The sequence below is a fragment of the Mixophyes fleayi genome, chromosome 2, assembly GCF_038048845.1.
Source record: "Mixophyes fleayi isolate aMixFle1 chromosome 2, aMixFle1.hap1, whole genome shotgun sequence".
Classification (NCBI taxonomy): domain Eukaryota; kingdom Metazoa; phylum Chordata; class Amphibia; order Anura; family Limnodynastidae; genus Mixophyes; species Mixophyes fleayi.
In genome coordinates this window covers 367,253,093-367,273,528 of record NC_134403.1, presented here as the reverse complement: position 1 = coordinate 367,273,528, position 20,436 = coordinate 367,253,093, and the positions used below count along the sequence as shown (strand labels likewise).

The 20,436-nt window shown below is 41.0% G+C and overlaps 1 protein-coding gene across 1 annotated transcript in view; it reads right to left on the bottom strand.

Annotated features, from left to right (window-relative positions):
* The window catches only part of RCSD1 (RCSD domain containing 1), an 82,102-nt gene extending 64,218 nt beyond the window's left edge, over positions 1-17,884 (bottom strand). The window contains exon 1 of the mRNA XM_075197367.1: positions 17,769-17,884. Coding sequence (XP_075053468.1) covers positions 17,769-17,828 — 60 coding nt within the window. The 5' untranslated portion in view covers positions 17,829-17,884. The remainder of the gene's footprint in view (positions 1-17,768) is intronic.
* Positions 17,885-20,436: the final 2,552 nt, after the last annotated feature.

Below are 20,436 nucleotides of genomic sequence, written 5' to 3'. Positions count from 1 at the left end.
ACACCCCTGTCTCCATAAACCCCACCCCCTTTCACATGATGCAAATCAGGAAAGTTGGACATATGGCATGTGAAGTCAAAAGTTGCATTTCATGTTCAAAGCTCCACTACCAACTATTGTAAATGTTTTCCTAGTGTGACATAGCGGCTGCTGTATACAGCGTTATTTCTTGGGCCCCTCTATTCCTCTCACAGTCTTGGCCGAAAACCACTATGATAGGGGGTTAGTGGGAAGGGCCAGTTTCAACCCAATTTAGATATTGCGGCTTGTGATTGGTCCTTCTGCTCCCCATTTTAAAGTGACAAAGGGCATTGATTTGCCGATTCTGTATAACGGCTCAATGAGGCTTCAGTTAAGGGGAGATCATTTTGGTAAAATGTTAAGTAAGTGGTAGTGCAGCTTTAAGGTGTGTGGGAATGGTAACACTCAGTGCAGGGTGGTTATTTTAGCTGTAAAACATGATTCTTGTCTGCTTTTAACAAAAAAAACAAAAATGAACCATTGGCCCTAAGATGCAGGGACCCGGTTTGGACGTCAGCACCAGTTCTGAAGTCTATGGAGTGTCTACAGACATGGCCAAAAGTTTTGAGAATGACACAAGTATTGGTTTTCACAAAGTTTGCTGCGTCAGTGTTTTTAGACCTATTTGTCAGATGCTGCTGTGGTATACAATGCCTTCTCCAGCATGATGGAGCACCTTGCCATAAGGCAAAAGTGATAACTAAGTGGCTCGGGAATCAAAACATCGAAATTTGGAGTCCATGGCCAGGAAACTCCCCAGACCTTAATCCCATTGAGAACTTGTGGTCAATCCTCAAGAGGTGGGTGGACAAAAAACAGCCCACAAATTCTGACAAACTCCAAGCATTGACTAGGCAAGAATGGGCGGCTATCAGTCAGTATGTGGCCCAGAAGTTGATTGACATCATGTCAGGGTGAATTGCAGAGGTCTTCAAAAAGAAGGGTCAACACTGCAAATATTGATTCTTTGCATAAACTTAATGTAATTGTCAATAAAAACCTTTGACGCTTATGAAATGCTTGTAATGTTACTTCAGTATACCATAGTAACATCTGACAAAAAGGTCTAAAAACACTGAAGCAGCACATTTTGTGAAAACCAATACTTGTCATTCTCAAAACTTTTGGCCATGACTGTACGTTCCGAAAATACACAGGATAGTGGTATAAAATGACTATTTTACACCCGTTTTATTTGACATTTTAATGAGAAAAAAAATGTGAAACAATGTTAGATCCTCCTGAAGTAAAAAATTGGTGCAGACCTCGGGCAGCAAAAGGGTTAAAATAAAATAAAAGTCCTTATCAGCAAAACGTGTCTCTGTGAAGGGGAAGCCTGCATGCCAATGTTCTGTCAGTGCTCCCCAGGATATAATCCTATCTCTCTGGTCTGCAGAATATTTAGAATCAGGTCGCCCATCTACTTCCTTCAACATCCCTGACAGGAAAGAAATGGAAGATTAACCCCTTCATGACCGCAATTATTTCTTTAATTTTGTCTGTTTTGCTTCGACTGGAATCACTTTTTGTTTTGTTTTTTTTTTATTTCAAAGTCTAGTAAGCAAATTTTATACTGTGTTTTTGAAACAAAATTGAGATTTCATTTGGTAGCATATTGGATTATATATCCTTTGGAGTATTAGAAAAATATGAACCTCCCCTCCCCCCAAAAAAAAACCCAAAACGCTTTTCACGAATTATTATTATTATTATTATTATTATTATTATTATTATTATTATTACTTTTATGCAATTAGGGGCAATTTAAGAAAATTACCCTAAAATATTGTTTCGTTCTCCTGAGTATAGGGGACACCAGATAATATCAGGTAGTTTTAGGGCCAGGAACAATGGTCATTTTTCCTATTGATAATTTTCATTGTCAATTATGTGATGGCTTCTGGTACTGGCTATTGTTATATATTTCAGCTGTATTTTAGATATTTTCCAATGTAGTGACAGAAATACAGGTAACTATATAGAAGGAATGTTTTAAAATGAAATCAATACCTCACACTGCCAGGATAGTTATAGAATTAGAAATCATACGCTGAGCCGCACTTGCCAACTTTTCCTCGTTGGCTTCAGGGAGATCCTGGGGGGAAGTGGGCGTGCGGGGGCGGGGCTTGACAGATCGCATCATTTTGGCCCTGCCCCCTAAACGATTGTCACAATTTTGGCCAATTACAGCAAGAGGCGGGGCTAAGATAACGCAATATTTGCGTCATTAATTCCCCCCACTTATCTATTGTGGGGGCGTGAACCGGGAGGTTGCCTGCTCTCCCAGGAGGTCTCCCTGACATGCGGGAGTCTCCCGGACATTCCGGGAGAGTAGGCAACTATGCGTTAAAGAAAAGCAGCTAATGAATCTCAAGAGACTGAAGTGTCTTTTACATTTCTGTCTCCATTACTGAAGTCAAGTTGTCTTAACTGTCAGTCTTTGATTAAATCTTGGTCTCCATGAAAATGGCCACCTCCATAGGCATCAATACATGGACATAGGACACAATTTCTGAACTGTGTCATCAGGCCACAGATGGCGAAGCCAACCACGTCTTGTACTGGCTCAGCATCAGGGAGAATGCCAGACTCTTCAGGGAGTGAGGGAGATCACCCCTATTTCAGGGAGTCTCCCTGACATTCAGGGAGAGTTGGCAAATATGCGTTGAGCCTAATGTACTAAGATGAGTGATCAACGTTAAAAACGCTGTATCTTTAAATAATATATCATTACAGCGTGCTGAGGTCATTTCTACCGCTTCAGCTCTATGTAAATCTATGCAGAAGAGTATGTAAATATATCTCATCATTACAGAGTATATTACCATGGTCATAACGAAGAACGACTAGTGTTATTGGGATACAGCTACCAGCTGCCACTGGATTCATTATCACAATTAAAGAAAGACGTGACCATAATAATGAGACTTTCCACAAATCAATTTTCAAGCATCATACAAGAATAAAAATACTAATACCAAAAACATAATGGACCTGATCCTAGTCCGGACGTACGTTCATTTGCAAACCGTATCTAGCGTGATTCTGCACTGCGCATGCCCAGAATCGGTCGTTACGTCAGCGAGCGCAGTTCATATCCGCACGCATCTGACCCCTTATAAATTGACAGAATGTGGGAGAGAACAGGTGACTAACGTAGCTCATGTACAGTAAGGACATTCATGCAGAAACGGCCAATTCCAATCCTGTGTTTACCGTAAGCACGCCGTATCTTTACACTCACTACATTGCGTAAATGCCGGATGAGCGACTACAAAATTACACGTGTGTGTCAGTAGCGGTCACAGGACGATCTGCATGTAAGATTATTTTCCAAACGCATTATATGCACCGTACGCATTGAAGAGTTCTCTTTAGTTACTTAATTTAAAATGTTATGACATTAAAATCAAAACTATGGCTTATATTTAAACATTTATTTTTATATTTACTATATTGTTAGCAGTTGTTAGTTTTGTGCATTTTCATGTGAAATTACTGTACACGTGCGTGCGTGTATACTTCTGTGTGTTCTTTGTGTCCACGTAGTGCAAGTACTGCAATACAGAGCATATTTCCACCCCTGTTCAAATCACAACGTATTTTACGAAACATTTTCGTATGAATACTGGCGGAACTGCGCACAAGTTGCGTGCTATTTTTAAGAGGTCTGGTTGGAATCGAACACAAAGTTTTTTTTCATGTCCCCCAAACCGCACTGACCTGATGTTATAGGTCAAGCACCTGTAATGTTATTTGTTATTTAACTTTTATAATGATGCACTGAGGTGCCCCGGGATAAGCTCCACCCTTTTTCTCTTAAGCCCAACCCATGTTTCGTCAAAATATTTCCAGCAATCCCTGCATTGTCGGTCTGGTACCATTATAATCATATAACAGAGTGCCATTATTGCAAAATAAATCATTCACAAGATAGTGTCATAAATGCCCCTTATTATGTAGATGTGAGTATACTGGACGAGGCACTAGTAAAGGTAATCATTAGTGTTACTATATGGTGATAAGTGAGGTTCTTATGTCCTGAATTAACATCTATTGCTTTATGGTCTCTCGATGCACCAGATGTCGATTGGTGCTTGGTGTCTGCCGGTAGCCAATCAGAGCACTGAGCTCCCTGACTTATATCGGCCAATGAGCCACAGCTAAGCACTGGAATAAGTACACCATTGCTTGCAATGCTGACGTCACAACAACTGGAGAGCACCTATCTTACGTTATGAGCACAAGCAGACATCTTGGGTGCCAATGTGGGCAAAAGGAAATTTTCTAGTTGACTGGAGGCCAGCATTTGTTCAGTTCTGGTTTTAGCTGGATCTAGTCCTGTAAGTGATCTGGAGCTCTGATTGGCTGCAGATTGGTCTAGTGCAGTCAATATTCTAGTGCTCTGGCTACAAGGTGGTCTAATCCTGATAATAATCTGGTGCTCTGATTGGTCTAATCCTGCGATCATTCTAATGCTTTGATTGGCTACAACCCACCATACATCCTCCCTTTCCCACAATGCACTGCCCCTTTACAGGAGGCTATGCCATTTGACCACCAGAAAGATGTATCGGTCCACTAAATTTGGGACTGTTGAGCATATGCAACATCATGTTACACGCTAAATTTCAGTTGGAAATGTACATAATATTTCTTTAACTATATTCTGTATGCAAATGATACACTGTATGGAACCCTGAAAGACTGGAAATAACAGATGATGTTATATGCAAAGCTGTTAGTGGGTAATAATAATTCTTTATTAGTCTCTATTTTGAATAATAGTTACATATGATAGTAGCTTACGTGTGTCTGTCATCTGATACAGAGTATCATTCTCCAAAGCTTACAACTTATTGTACTTTTGCAATATTCTAGCTGAATAAATTGCTAAATTTTTAAGTTGGAAAAAAGTCTTTACTCACATTTATTAATGAATTCAGCACCGCTTGCATTGGATAATATTTGTGAAGATCTGGAGCTATGGGATGCTGTTGAAATTAGGGATGAGCGCACTCGGATTTATGAAATCCGAGCCCACCCGAACGTTGCGGATCCGAGTCGGATCCGAGACAGATCCGGGTATTGGCGCCAAATTCAAAAGTGAAACTGAGGCTCTGACTCATAATCCCGTTGTCGGATCTCGCGATACTCGGATCCTATAAATTCCCCGCTAGTCGCCGCCATCTTCACTCGGGCATTGATCAGGGTAGAGGGAGGGTGTGTTAGGTGGTCCTCTGTGCTGTTTAGTTCTGTGCTGTTTAGTTCTGTGCTGTTTAGTTCTGTGCTGTGCTGTGCTGTGCTGTGCTGTGCTGTGCTGTGTTCTGCAGTATCAGTCCAGTGGTGCTGTGTGCTGTGCTCTGTCCTTCTGAGGTCAGTGGTGCTGCTGGGTCCTGTGCTGTGTCCTGTTCAGTCCAGTGGTGCTGTGTCCTGTGCTCTGTGCTTCTAAGGGCATAGTTATTTCCCCAATATTCCCCTGTGTTTAAAAAAATAAAAAAAAGTTTTTTTAAAAAATACCAAAAACTACTTTAATATTTTTTAATTACCACAAAATTTGCACAACCAATCCTGCAGTATAAGCCCATTGGTACTGCAATATTACCAAGTTCACACATTCAGCAGTAAAAGTCCAGTGGTACTGCAATATTACAAAGTTTACACATTCTGCAGTATCAGTCCAGTGGTGCTGTGTCCTGTGCTCTGTCCTGCTGAGTTTCCGTAGTGCTGCTGGGTCCTGTGCCGTGTCCTGTTCAGTCCAGTGGTGCTGTGTCCTGTGCTCTGTGCTTCTAAGGGCATAGTTATTTCCCCATTATTCCCAAGTTTTTAAAAAGTAAAAAAAAATAAAAAATTTAAAAAAAAATAAATATATAATAATTATAACCAAATTTGCAAAACCAATCCAGCATTATAAGTCCATTGGTACTGCAATATTACCAAGTTCACACATTCTGCAGTATCAGTCCAGTGGTGCTGTGTCCTGTGCTCTGTCCTGCTGAGTTCCGTAGTGCTGCTGGGTCCTGTGCCGTGTCCTGTTCAGTCCAGTAGTGCTGTGTCCTGTGCTCTGTGCTTCTAAGGGCATAGTTATTTCCCCACTATTCCCAAGTTTTTTAAAAATAAAAAAAAAGTAAAAAAAAATAAAAAATTTAAAAAAAAAAATATATATAATAATTATAACCAAATTTGCAAAACCAATCCAGCATTATAAGTCCATTGGTACTGCAATATTACCAAGTTCACACATTCTGCAGTATCAGTCCAGTGGTGCTGTGTCCTGTGCTCTGTCCTGCTGAGTTCCGTAGTGCTGCTGGGTCCTGTGCCGTGTCCTGTTCAGTCCAGTGGTGCTGTGTCCTGTGCTCTGTGCTTCTAAGGGCATAGTTATTTCCCCACTATTCCCAAGTTTTTTAAAAATAAAAAAAAAGTAAAAAAAAATAAAAAATTTAAAAAAAAATAAATATATAATAATTATAACCAAATTTGCAAAACCAATCCAGCAGTATAAGTCCATTGGTACTGCAATATTACCAAGTTCACACATTCTGCAGTATCTTGTGCTACATATAATGGAGACCAAAAATTTGGAGGATAAAGTAGGGAAAGATCAAGACCCACTTCCTCCTAATGCTGAAGCTGCTGCCACTAGTCATGACATAGACGATGAAATGCCATCAACGTCGTCTTCCAAGCCCGATGCCCAATCTCGTAGTACCGGGCATGTAAAATCCAAAAAGCCCAAGTTAAGAAAAAGTAGCAAAAAGACAAACTTAAAATCATCTGAGGAGAAACGTAAAGTTGCCAATATGCCATTTACGACACGGAGTGGCAAGGAACGGCTTAGGCCCTGGCCCGTGTTCATGACTAGTGGTTCAGCTTCACCCACGGATCTTAGCCCTCCTCCTCCTCCCCCCCCCTACAAAAAATTGAAGAGAGTTATGCTGTCAGCAACAAAACAGCAAACAACTCTGCCTTCTAAAGAGAAATTATCACAAATCCCCAAGGCGAGTCCAAGGGTGTTGGTGGTTGTCAAGCCTGACCTTCCCATCACTGTACGGGAAGAGGTGGCTCGGGAGGAGGCTATTGATGATGTAGCTGGCGCTGTGGAGGAACTTGATGATGAGGATGGTGATGTGGTTATTGTAAATGAGGCACCAGGGGGGGAAACAGCTGATGTCCATGGGATGAAAAAGCCCATCGTCATGCCTGGTCAGAAGACCAAAAAATGCACCTCTTCGGTCTGGAGTTATTTTTATCCAAATCCAGACAACCAATGTATGGCAATATGTAGCTTATGTAAAGCTCAAATAAGCAGGGGTAAGGATCTTGCCCACCTAGGAACATCCTCCCTTATACGTCACCTGAATAACCTTCATAGTTCAGTGGTTAGTTCAGGAACTGGGGCTAGGACCCTCATCGGTACAGGGACACCTAAATCCCGTGGTCCAGTTGGATACACACCAGCAACACCCTCCTCGTCAACTTCCTCCACAATCTCCATCAGATTCAGTCCTGCAGCCCAAGTCAGCAGCCAGACTGAGTCCTCCTCAATACGGGATTCATCCGAGGAATCCTGCAGCGGTACGCCTACTACTGCCACTGCTGCTGTTGCTGCTGTTAGTCGGTCATCTTCCCAGAGGGGAAGTCGTAAGACCGCTAAGTCTTTCACAAAACAATTGACCGTCCAACAGTCGTTTGCCATGACCACCAAATACGATAGTAGTCACCCTATTGCAAAGCGTATAACTGCGGCTGTAACTGCAATGTTGGTGTTAGACGTGCGCCCGGTGTCCGCCATCAGTGGAGTGGGATTTAGAGGGTTGATGGAGGTATTGTGTCCCCGGTACCAAATTTACTACCGGGGCCACTCCACTGTGCAGTCCATATTTAGGTGTATCAGATATTAAACAACGGTGACAGTTGATGCCCAATTTTTTAATTATATTGTGGCCTCGGTACCAAATTGTGTACCGGGGCCACCCCACTACGCAGTCCAGATACTTGTTTGGTGGAATTCAGACCAGTTGAGGGTTTTATTATTATATTGTGTGGACCACTCTATCTATACCACACTACAACTCTATACCACTCTATTTCCTACTTTAATTCTATTTCATACTTTAATTCTATTTCCTACTTTAATTCTATTTCATACTTTAATTCTATTTCCTACTTTAATTCTATTACTAATTAATTACCATAAAGAGGAACAAAATAAACCAATTTTACCAAAAGTATAATATGACTTAGACTTACAAACACTACACTTTAAAGATCGTGCCTTTAAATGAAAAAGTCAGTCTTCATTGCACGACTATGTGCAACAGGGACATTTTTTTGGGTTTACAAAGTCAAACAATAACACTTCGACCCTGTCTGTCTGGGGTCTCTCAATGACGAATTGTCTGTACCATGTTTGGAGGAGGTATTGTGGCCCCGGTATCAAATTGTGTACCGGGGCCACCCCACTATGCAGTCCAGATACTTGTTTGGTGGAATTCAGACACGTGGAGGGTTTTTTAATTATATTGTGGCCTCGGTACCAAATTGTGTACCGGGGCCACCACACTACGCAGTCAAGATAGATAGATGCGTATTGCGTATCATAGATAAAGTACATTCAGTGGTGTGGGGCAAATTGAAAAATATTCAAAATGCACTGACATTATCAAAAACAAGAGGTTGTCACACGCTAAAACTCCAACATGTATATGATGGAGAGGATGGAGGAGCAGCCGTATGTGTAGTGTAATGCAGATCTGTTGAAGGTTTTTTATATATTTTATTGTGGTGCCCAGTGCCCACTCCTCTACGCAGTCCAGGTACAATTATTGGTGCGAATCATAAAAGTTCAGGGTTTTTAAGATATTGTGGTGACCCACTCCTCTACGCAGTCCAGGTACAATTATTGGTGCGAATCATAAAAGTTCAGGGTTTTTAAGATATTGTGGTGACCCACTCCTCTACGCAGTCCAGGTACAATTATTGGTGCGAATCATAAAAGTTCAGGGTTTTTAAGATATTGTGGTGACCCACTCCTCTACGCAGTCCAGGTACAATTATTGGTGCGAATCATAAAAGTTCAGGGTTTTTAAGATATTGTGGTGACCCACTCCTCTACGCAGTCCAGGTACAATTATTGGTGCGAATCATAAAAGTTCAGGGTTTTTAAGATATTGTGGTGACCCACTCCTCTACGCAGTCCAGGTACAATTATTGGTGCGAATCATAAAAGTTCAGGGTTTATAATATATTGTGGTGACCCACTCCTCTACGCAGTCCAGAAAGATACCTTGTTGCAACGTTTTGGACTAATAACTATATTGTGAGCTGTTCAGAATACACTGTAAATTAGTGGAAATGCTTGTTATTGAATGTTATTGAGGTTAATAATAGCCTAGGAGTGAAAATAAGCCCAAAAACTTGATTTTTAAACTTTTTATGTTTTTTTCAAAAAAAATCCGAATCCAATACCTTAAATCCGAACCGAGACCTTTCCTCAAGTGTTTTGCGAGACAAATCCGAACCTCAAAAATAACGAAAATCCGGATCCAAAACACAAAACACGAGACCTCAAAAGTCGCCGGTGCACATCCCTAGTTGAAATAGATTGTGTATAACTCACAACTGTGGCTGCCTTCAATTGCCACCCTGCGGGCAGCATGGTGGCTCAGTGGTTAGCATTTCTTCTTCACAGCACTGGGGTCATGAGTTTGATTCCCGACTATGGCCTTATGTGGAGTTTGCGTGGGTTTCTTCTGGGTGCTCCGGTTTCCTCCCACACTCCAAAAAATGTAAGATTCCCTAACAGTCTGTTTCTGTTAGAAAATATTACATTCTAAGATTGAATGACAAATATTCTCTGTACAGCGCTGCATAGTTGTTGGAGCTATATAAATAAATGGTTATGATGATGTCACCTTTCGAAGATCTGCAGGACGGTCCCACCTAAATCGGGACAGCTGGTGGTAAGGTTGTGTTTGGTTCATATCTGAAACTTTTGGGGTGCCATTGTAAAGCGCTACGGAATATGTTGGCGCTATATAAATAAATGATGATGATGATGATGCAATGATCCTTTCAAGGAAGAACGTTCTTATTTTAAAAGTGAACCTGATTCCCTGACTTAGAGACCTGTTTATCATCAGAGACCTGATAGCGGCAATAAGACTTTATTTAAACAAAAAATAATTCCCTGGGCAGGTGAACGATACCCCGGAACTAAGGGGTAACTTCCCGTTTACGATGGGCTTTCAATTGCAACTAATGTGAAAAAAAAAATAGATAGAATTTATTAAAAAAATGATAATAAAAAACTGCTTTATTGAAAGGAAATAGCATTTTTAAAATGACTTTACTTGTATCATTCATAAATTTGTTACTAAATATCGACCCCAAAGAAAACGGAATAAGCAGCAACTACTGTAGAGATCTATGAGCTCTCCGGTTCCTTATAACACAGAGATGCCGAGAGCTGGATCGAGTGAAGAACGCTACAAATGGTATCGGCAGGGTGACAATCACACCGCAGAACAGTCACCTCTCAGGACAATTTCACATTTTCTTTGACTTCCCACCCAGATGTTTGTCTTTGGAAATAATCGAGTTGGATGATGTTATTAGCGAGTTTTATTGTTATAGGGAATTGCTAACATCCTGTTTTTGTGTAGTTGCAATAAACATTCTGCAAACCTCACCCAAGACCGTCCAGCTGTCAGGAAGTCCCAGCGGTACAGTGCGACGGATTCACATAGAGGAGCAGTAACAGAACTATTACTTCATCTTCCACATAATTACTAATGTAATATTGTGTCTTTGTAATTATGGGTTGCGGTCTGTGCCAAATATGACAACATTGAGAGTACAATAAAAGGGAATGGTCTAGTGCAGTTGGAAGCATGTTCACAACTGGAATAAATTAAAGAGCAAGTAAAGGAGTACATGACATTAATACGTATCAAAGGCTTTGTATCGCTGAGCAGAAGGATATACGTGAAGTAAGTGGAGAGTTTAAACTTAACTAAAGACACTATACAGCCAAAAGTATGTGGATTCCACTTCTAATTAGTGTGATTTCCGCCACACACGCTGCAAACAGTGCCATAAAATAAAAATAAATATATATAATGCAGCGTAATACGTACTAAATGCTCAATGTTAGGTAGACAATGAAACAGGGTGACCAATAGCTGCTCTGGCACATTTGCAGATTTAAAATGGGCTTTCCACCTTTGATGCAACTTTAATGTATATCTTTATAGATGACAGCCTGCAACTTTTACTATGCTCCTCAGGGGCTGGCAAACTTTAGTCGGGGGAGGGAGTTGGGCGGGACTCGACTCAGCAGCCTGCTAGGAACATTTTAAAGGAAAAACAAATTCAGTGACCCAGCCCAAACTAACCCACAGATGCCCCCCAGCCGCTGAATGCCTTTTGCTTCTAACATGACAGAGCTCGGTATATAAAGAGAACATCTGAAAAAATGAAAATTAAAAGTGACTAACAAAGAGCAGTGCATTCAGTAAAAGTCGCGTGAGGGCATGAACAAACCAATCAAGTTGTCTGATGGCGGAAAACACTTTTAAGGAAAGCCACGATTCAGATATGTTTTGTGCTTTACTTTTTCTTTTATTTACATTTATTTCTGGAGGTTCCCATTCATTTTCTGTTAAAAATAAGATCGCTATTTGCAAATATGGCTTTATATTCTTAGGGGGAGATTCAATCCAGCGAGAGGCGTCTCCGGAACGCCGTGGAGACACCTCACACCGCTGTTATGGCAGGAAACTACGCTCATTTGTTCCCACAGTCCGTAGAGGTGCGCAGAAAAATGAGCAGACTTTCTACCATAATTGCCGACAACGTGCGCAGTCAGACATCGTGACGATGATGTCTGTGCCCCACAAGGTCGCCAATTGAATCTCCCCTTTTATGTGTTAAATAAATTATATTTCGCAAGTGAAGCTGTAGGTCAACTTTTTAGTGTACGTGTTTATGTCCATTTTTCTTGGAAGGACGTCTATAGCGCTCATGGAAAAAAAAAAAAAAAAAAACAACAAACGCGGTTCTGTAGATTATACGGAAAGTTCAGGTAATAAGAGGTCATTTTCACCAAGCTGATGCTGTATAAAATAAATGTGTAGTGTATCTGGCTTTGAGCTTTGCATATACAAATTTGCCTACGTACAGAATGCATTTCTGACAATTTATGTCATCTGAGTAACTACTGTGACGTCTACGGCCTGATTAACATTCACGTCTGTTTGCGTATCGTTATCTTACGTTCCTAAAAATGTTCCCAATAGGCTGCTGAGTTGAGTCTTGCCCCCCAGGCTAAAATTTGCCAGCCCTCCCCTGCACGGTATAGTCTTTGATTACAGAATTACGTGTATGTGTGTCAATAGCTATCACAGTACAACTGTATGCAACTAAGATGTCCCTATTAAAATGCATTGTATTTGTATGTACAGTACGCATTGAAATAATCTTTATGCAATTACTAAAAAGAAAATTGAAAATAAATATTTAAATACATTATTATACTGTTCGCAGTTGTTAAATTTATGATAAAAGTATTAAATTTTGTAATGTGACCATTTATTGTCATGGCCAAAAGTTTTGAGAATGACACAAGTATTGGTTTTCACAAAGTTTGCTGCGTCAGTGTTTTTAGACCATTTTGTCAGATGTTGCTATGGTATACTGAAGTAAAATTACAAGCATTTCATAAGAGCAAAAGGCTTTTATTGATAATTACATTAAGTTTATGCAAAGAGTCAATATTTGCAGTGTTGACCGTTCTTTGTGAAGACCTCTGCAATTCGCCCTGGCATGCTGTCAATCAACTTCTGGGCCACATACTGACTGATGGCCGCCCATTCTTGCCTAATCAATGCTTGGAGTTTGTCAGAATTTGTGGGCTTTTCTTTGTCCACCCGCCTCTTGAGGATTGACCACAAGTTCTCAATGGGATTAAGGTCTGGGGAGTTTCCTGGCCATGGACCCAAAATTTTGATGTTTTGATCCCTGAGCCACTTAGTTATCACTTTTGCCTTAGGGCAAGGTGCTCCATCATGCTGGGAAAGACATTGTTCATCACCAAACTGTTGTTGGATGGTTGGGAGAAGTTGCTCTTGGTGGATATTTTGGTACCATTCTTTATTCGTGGCTGTGTTCTTAGGCAAAATTGTGAGTGCGCCCACTCCCACCAGCGCAGAGCTTACTCAGGAATGGCAGCAGGCAGGTGTGAGTACATCTACATGCACAGTGAGGCGAAGACTTTTGGAGCATGGCCTGGTTTCAAGAAGACACACTGTGTGTACTTTGCATTGAAATTCCAGATTTTTACCATCCGAGGACCAAGCATACAAATCCAGCCTGTTGGTATGTCTGAAAATTTCAGCAACGTCTCATAAAGCAGGATGGACGGCCCCAATTTCTGGGGACAGCTGAACAGAGTGTCAGGACTTTTGTTCCGATTCGGAGACGTTGTGAGATATCACTTTGATCCAATCATTTTCCCTTTAATCTTAGTTAGGTGTTCTGTTTATTAAGCTGCCACATCTGGAGAAAACAGCTGATTATGGTTATCACAGCTTCTTTCAATTGATCAAGGAGTTAAAACAGAAGAAAATCAGAGATCTCACCGTAGTCTCCAGAGACCTCTATGGGGACTGCAATGTGACCCAATTTAACAAGTGGTGAAAAGCTGCCGCTAGCCTTAAAAATCTCAAGATGGCGTTAACCTACCCTTTCAATGGAGTCCATCACCACCGGAGAAGCCTCTGTGTATCTATACCCATAGCTATGCGCATACGTGACCTTAGCCACACAGGAGTCAATACGACTACTTGAAGGAGATTTTTTAGTTAGTTTAGGAGGCGGCAGTGGGGGTCGCCAGGGCTCGCTAAAGACCTAGCCACCAATGTTATATAGTCTCCTACATTTAAATATCAGGGCTGGACATAAATAATTTTAGTTGTTTGCACTGTGCCATGCTCTAGGGGCATCCTGCTGCCACTGCAATTCTGCACTAGACCAATCTGCAGCCAATCAGAGCTCCAGATCACTTACAGGACTAGACCCAGCTAAAACCAGAACTGGACAATGCTACAACCCGGGACTATTCTCAAATCAGAAACAGACATACCGACAATGCAATGATAGGAAGTAAGGAAACGGGTGCAGAGATGTTTGCAAATTGGCTGTAAATCACTATTAATAAAAGCTCAAACAAAAATATTGTACTTGTGCCCATACGTCCACATCTGGAGATGCCTCCACATCAGCAGCGTAGGCGCCTGGTTTACATCATCAAGGTGGATTTGCACCTGTCCTCTAGCAGGTGCAGAAGATACGATCCTGATGAGCGTTTATCAGTGATTCTGCAGGTATACACCAGCCACATTCTCCCCTTCTCTCCCCCGTTCTGCTTCTCCAGTCGTAAGGAGGTGCAAGTGTCAGATACATGGAAGTCTGCATTGGCGATTTCCGTGGGGCAGACCCAATTAGTGGCACCCAGAAAAAAATGGTACTTAGTGATTCAGCAGGATGGCCTCATCCAAATATGAATGTAGCAGATCGGCAGTATGGCTGGATGGATTGGGAATTTAGCCAAATTTTGCTCAGCTTTTTTATACTCGGAAGGCAGAAAAAGGCAGCTAAAGAATAAATGCTGGAAAAACATGATAACCCCAATGTGCAGTGACATAAGGAGGAATCGGTACATTGAAGAATACAGAAATCATAAGGGCCCAGAGTGCCAGACGCACAGATCGCCCAGCTTACCTTTAGCCACAGTGTCAATCACGGTCAGTGAAAAGATAACAAATTAACAAAATACCACTAACCAATCAAAAACAAAAAATATAAGAGGATCAGAAACGACAATTTACAGAAATTAGTTATCATCGCAGATTTGTAAGGTGCAACAGTGCTCCGTGGCCGCTGAACAGTGGGGAAAACAGGACATACATAAAATAGGGACATACAAGTAAACCCCATAATAAATGCAGAGATTAAAATAAAGGATATGAAGGACCCTGCTCATAAGAGAGCTGACATTATAATGGAAAGAGGGCACAGCTGAAACAAGAGCAGAGAGTGCGGCTGAGCGGAGGCTGGGACAGGTGTGATCCAGTACAGGTGGGAGTAAGATCAGTAACTCTGCACTAATCCCACCGATACCTATACACAGCTACGTGTGGCTGAGTTACCCACCACTGCTAAAAATAGTCCATCATTTAACCAGCTAGTCAGGTCTCACAAGGGGAGCTTTGGAGGTAGATAAGACCCTGGCCAAATTCTGCTGCACGCTTCAAACACGTGGCTATAATAAGCACGTTATATGATTATAGACAAATGGCTCGGTGCACTGACAGACAAACCTTACTGCAAATAATAAATCATTGTCATATCTGCTGAGCTACAATCTGAGTGCTGTACGGAATGCTGCAGAAAATGAGCAGTGAACCGCTGCCCCCATGTGGCCATTGAAGGGAATACAAAAGAAACATCAGTTTTCAAGAACATTTATATTTGTAAATGTATTATTGAAAATAAAAAGCAAGATGAAAGTATGAACTGTGTCATATAGATATGCATTTAACACCACAATATTCCTGCATCAATTTGACAGAGGCATTGTGACCGGATGGAATTACTTCACCACCCCTTCTGTAGGGGGAAGAAGAACGGAGGGATGTTCTTCCTGCACAGTTGATCGGGGTCTTTGAGAATTCAGCTGCCACCACGGGGCTCCTTTGCAGCATCCAGAACTGCTTACTTCTGGGTTATCTGGTATAGCTGCCGCAGCGCCTCTTTGCTGTGAGTTGGCTGGTACCTCCTGACCGCTTACTATGGAACAGTACTGCTGGGTAGCGGGCAGAGCGTTGATACAGAGATGCTGAGTTCATCACAGGACAGACGTGGAACAGATTAGAGTGTAAGATCTTACCTGTTGGTTACAGGATACAGCAGGTAATAGTCTCAAGCAGAGTCTTCAAGCAGTGATGGTTTATTGCTCAAGAGTCCTGACCAGGACTTTTACACACCAGTTTGTGGTACTGGTGATCATCCAGAAGTCAGATGGAAAATGATACATTACATGGTCAAACAGTGCTCCTTTTATACAGATTTACACACATGTTGTCTGGGGGTAGCCCGGCCCCCTGATTCGACGAGGCACCAAAACTTCTGATATCACATCAGATAATTTAACATCAGGATGTGATATTTCTCTAGACGTGGAGTTAACGCAATTTAACTTACAAAATTCACAATGATTTCCTAAAACTTGCTGGTTGCGTTATTCAGACAGATTCTAACATACAGGATGAAAACTACACATGAAAGGAAGGTAATGACCTCCTGCGGTGCATTCAGACTAAAAAGACATGTTGGCCACTCACCTGAAAAGACTTAATAAGACTTAATAAGCCTTATCCTTAAGGATGTAAGCTCTCATGAGCAGGGCCCTCTTTCTTTGTGTGCTCCTTCTTCTGTTCCTTCACCCTCTGTACCTCTTGGCTGCTTCGCTAGCCATGTTATCCCTGTTTTTTAAGCTTTGGCCTTCTTCTCGCTGATTTCTACCATCCCTTTCACTATCTGTCAGATATAATCTGATTTGCTTTACCCTGTCACTTGTGTTTGTATATATTTTTGTATCATGTTGTGTCTTGGTTCTGTTTTCTGTATATGTAATGTACGGCGCTGCGGACCCTTTGTGGCGCCTTATAAGTCAAAAATAATAACAATAATTGAGGGCTTCCTCTCGAATGTACACGACAAATTTCTTCAAACAAATGAAATCAATACCCCAGATAACAGTACATTTCTAATACACAGTATCAAAAATCAGTACATTTGCAATGATGTAAATTGGCGCACTTCACTAATAATTTAAATATATTTATACAATAAGTTATATATATATATATATATATATATATATTGTGGAAGTGGCCACATTGTCCGGCTAGTTTATTTTACGTCACATCCCAACTCTATGGTTCTTGGCGCTGCCTACTGTTACCGTGTGGCTAACCTCAAACAGTGCTTTAAAATGTGTTTTACGTAAGGGATACATTTAAAGCAGAAATCCCATATATAATTATTATTGTTCATTTATTTATAAAGTGCCACAAATTCTGTAGCGCCAGACAATCAAAGGTGAGGTTTTTGAGAGAGTGTAAAGGAGCTTGAACTGAATTCTGAAACAGATAGGGAGCTGTGAAGGGATTTATGGAAAGGATATTTTTTTTCCTTTAGATAGCAAGTTAAGTACCTTTTCAGCATGCATATAATAGCCATTGTTATTAGCTGTCCTACTAAAAATCATTATCTTATTTTCAAAATCTATCTTAACGGCAGTCAAGTACAGCTGCCGGTCACAAACACAGACTGACAGCTCTCAGCATGTAATGTGATGGGAGAAGGGGTAGGTGGAGGATATTACAGTGCAGACAGCGCTCAGAGGGGCGTTCCAAAGCCTCTCTGCTCACTTAATCATGTGCCGTGTGACTGTGGTTGCCATAGTAGTCACATGACACTGTGCAGAATTATAAATCATTACCAGCAGCCTGAAGAAACAAACCAAGGGAAAATTGTAATTACCAAGATTATTATAGTCTAACACAGTAATTTTTGTTAAAAAAAACCCCAAAAACAAACCACAACTAATTTTTTTATGGGATTACTGCTTTAAATAAAGGTGTAGAGAGGTCCTAAGCAGCACCAACCAGACCAGTACTCACCTGTAATGCAGGTGACACAACAATCAGGAATAGTGTGTGTATAGCAGTTACCCAGTACATGCACCGGTCCAATGATGAGTCTTTAGGATAAAAAGCTTGGTAATGGCATGGTCAAATCTTACCATACTAGAGGCATGACCGGCAACTTGTGGCCGAAATTAGCTGCACTGAACACTGACAGTAACCGATTTCTGAAAGAAACAAATATTTTTTTCATTACAAAATGACCTTTTTATAGAACTTTGTTTTCTCTCTTTCACCCAAGTGCACTTGATGTACTCTTGTATGGATTTATACAGTAGTTAATCATTTTAATATATGTCCAGGAAGCACTGGTTCTTTAACAATAATAAATGGAGCAATATCATTTTTTTTTAACTAGCTAATCCAGTATGCACAGTATACATCTATTTTATCTGTAACTGCATTTTACTGTTTTGTGCACTGATTATGTGCAGTTAATTTCACACTACATTAGAGGTATGTTAATCAACGGGTGAAGAGTCCTATTGCCTGTGAAAATAGGCGTTTTCGCTGGTAACAAGGCTCGTTATTAGCACCAGCTATAACCCTGTAAGATTTGGCAGCTTTGGAGAACGCTTAAGAGCCTTTTAAACGAGTATTAAATCAGCACTAAATAGCAGCACACTTGCCAGAAAAGCCAATTTTTTAAAAAACAACTCAATAAATATCTTAGATGACGTGTTTTAATGTGCTCAGCATATAGTGGTTGAAGTGGGCTGGTATACGGTTTTATGCTATACTGCCACTGCAACTGATTTAAATATATAAATACACTATATGGACAAAAGTATTTGGCCACACTTGTTAATTATTGAATTCAGGTGTTTCAATCAGACCCGTTGCCAGAGGTGTATAGAATCAAGCACCTAGCCATGGAGTCTTCATTTGCAAATATTTGTGATACAAACTGTGTCATTCTGAAAAGCTCAGTGACTTCAAGCGTGGTACTGTGATAGGATGTCACCTTTGCAATAAGACGATTTCTGAAACTTCATTCCTGCTGGATATTCCACGGTCAAGTGTAAGTGATATTAATAGAAAGTGGAAGCGTTTAGGAACAACAGCAACTCATCCACTTTGTGGAAGACCACGTAAAATCACAGAGCGGGGTCAACGACTGATAAGGCGTATGATGCGTAAAAGTAACCACCGCTCTGCTGATTCCATAGCTGAAGAGTTCCGAACTTGCCCTGGCATTAATATAAGCACAAAAACTGTGCGGCGGGAGCTTAATGGAATGGGTATCTATGACCGAGAAGCAGCATGCAGCCTCACATCACCAAGACCAATGCCAAGTGTCAGATTGAGTGGTGTAATGCACACGGACACTGGACTATGGAGCAGTGGAAACGTGTTCTGTGGAGTGACTAATCACGCTTTTCTGTTTGCTGGGAGAACGTTACCTGCCTGACTGCATTATGCCAACTGTGAAGTTAGGTGGAGGAGGGATAATGGTTTGGGGCTGATTTTCAGGGTTTGGAATAGGCCCCTTATCTCCAGTGAAGGGCAATCTTAATGCTTCAGCATACCAAGTCATTCTGGACAATGCTTCCAACTTTGTGACAGCAGTTTGGGGAAGGCCCTTTTTTATTCCAACATGACTGTGCCCGAGTGCACAAAGGACTACAAAGACTTGGTTTGATGATTTCCATGTGGAAGAACTTGACTGGCCCACACAGAGCCCTGACCCCAACCCCATAGAACACCTTTGGGATGAACTGGAACGGAGGGCCAGGCCTTCTCGTCCAACATCAGGGCCTGACCTCATAAATGCTCTACAGAATGGGCACAAATTCCCACAGAAACACTCCAACATCTTGTGGAAAGTCTTCCAAGAAGAGTGGGAGCTGTTATCACTGCAAAGGGGGGACCAACTACATATTAAAGTATATGTATTTGTATACGATGTTATTGCAGTCCCTGTTGGTGTAATGGTCAAGGGTCTGAATACTTTTGTCCATATAGTATATGTTCAGGAAGCACTGGGTCTTTAACAATAGTAAAGGGAGCAATATTTTTTAATTAGCTAATCCAGTATGCACAGATAGATCTACATTCTATCTGTGACTCTGCATTTTACTGTTATGTGAACTGATTCTGTGCAGATAATTTCACACTACATTAGGGGCATGTTAATCAATGGGTCCTATTGCCTGTGATAATAGGTGTTTTTGGTGGTGACAGAGCTCGTTATTGCAGCGCCCAATCTTAGCACCGGCTATAACCCTGTAAGATTCGGCAGCTTTGGAGAACGCTTAACAGACTTTTTAACAAGTATTCCAATTAAATAAGCACTAATAGCAGAACACTTGCCAGAAAAGCCAAAGTTTAAAAAAAGCTCAATAAATATCTTAGATGACATGTCTTTAATACACTCAGCATAAAGCGGTCGCAGTGGGCTGGTATACGGTTTTAGGCTATACCGCCCCCTCTCCTGCTGCTTTAAATATATAAATATAAAACGATTTTAAATTGAAAGCTAAAAATGAATACGACAGTGCAGCTGCTCAATTATAATGTGCAGGAAGCTTATTTCTCAGAAAATATCAATTTAAATAAATCCACTCAAAACTAAAATAGAACAACAAACATGTTATTAAAAAGAACATAATCACTAAATGTATGTGTGCCAACTGTAATAAAA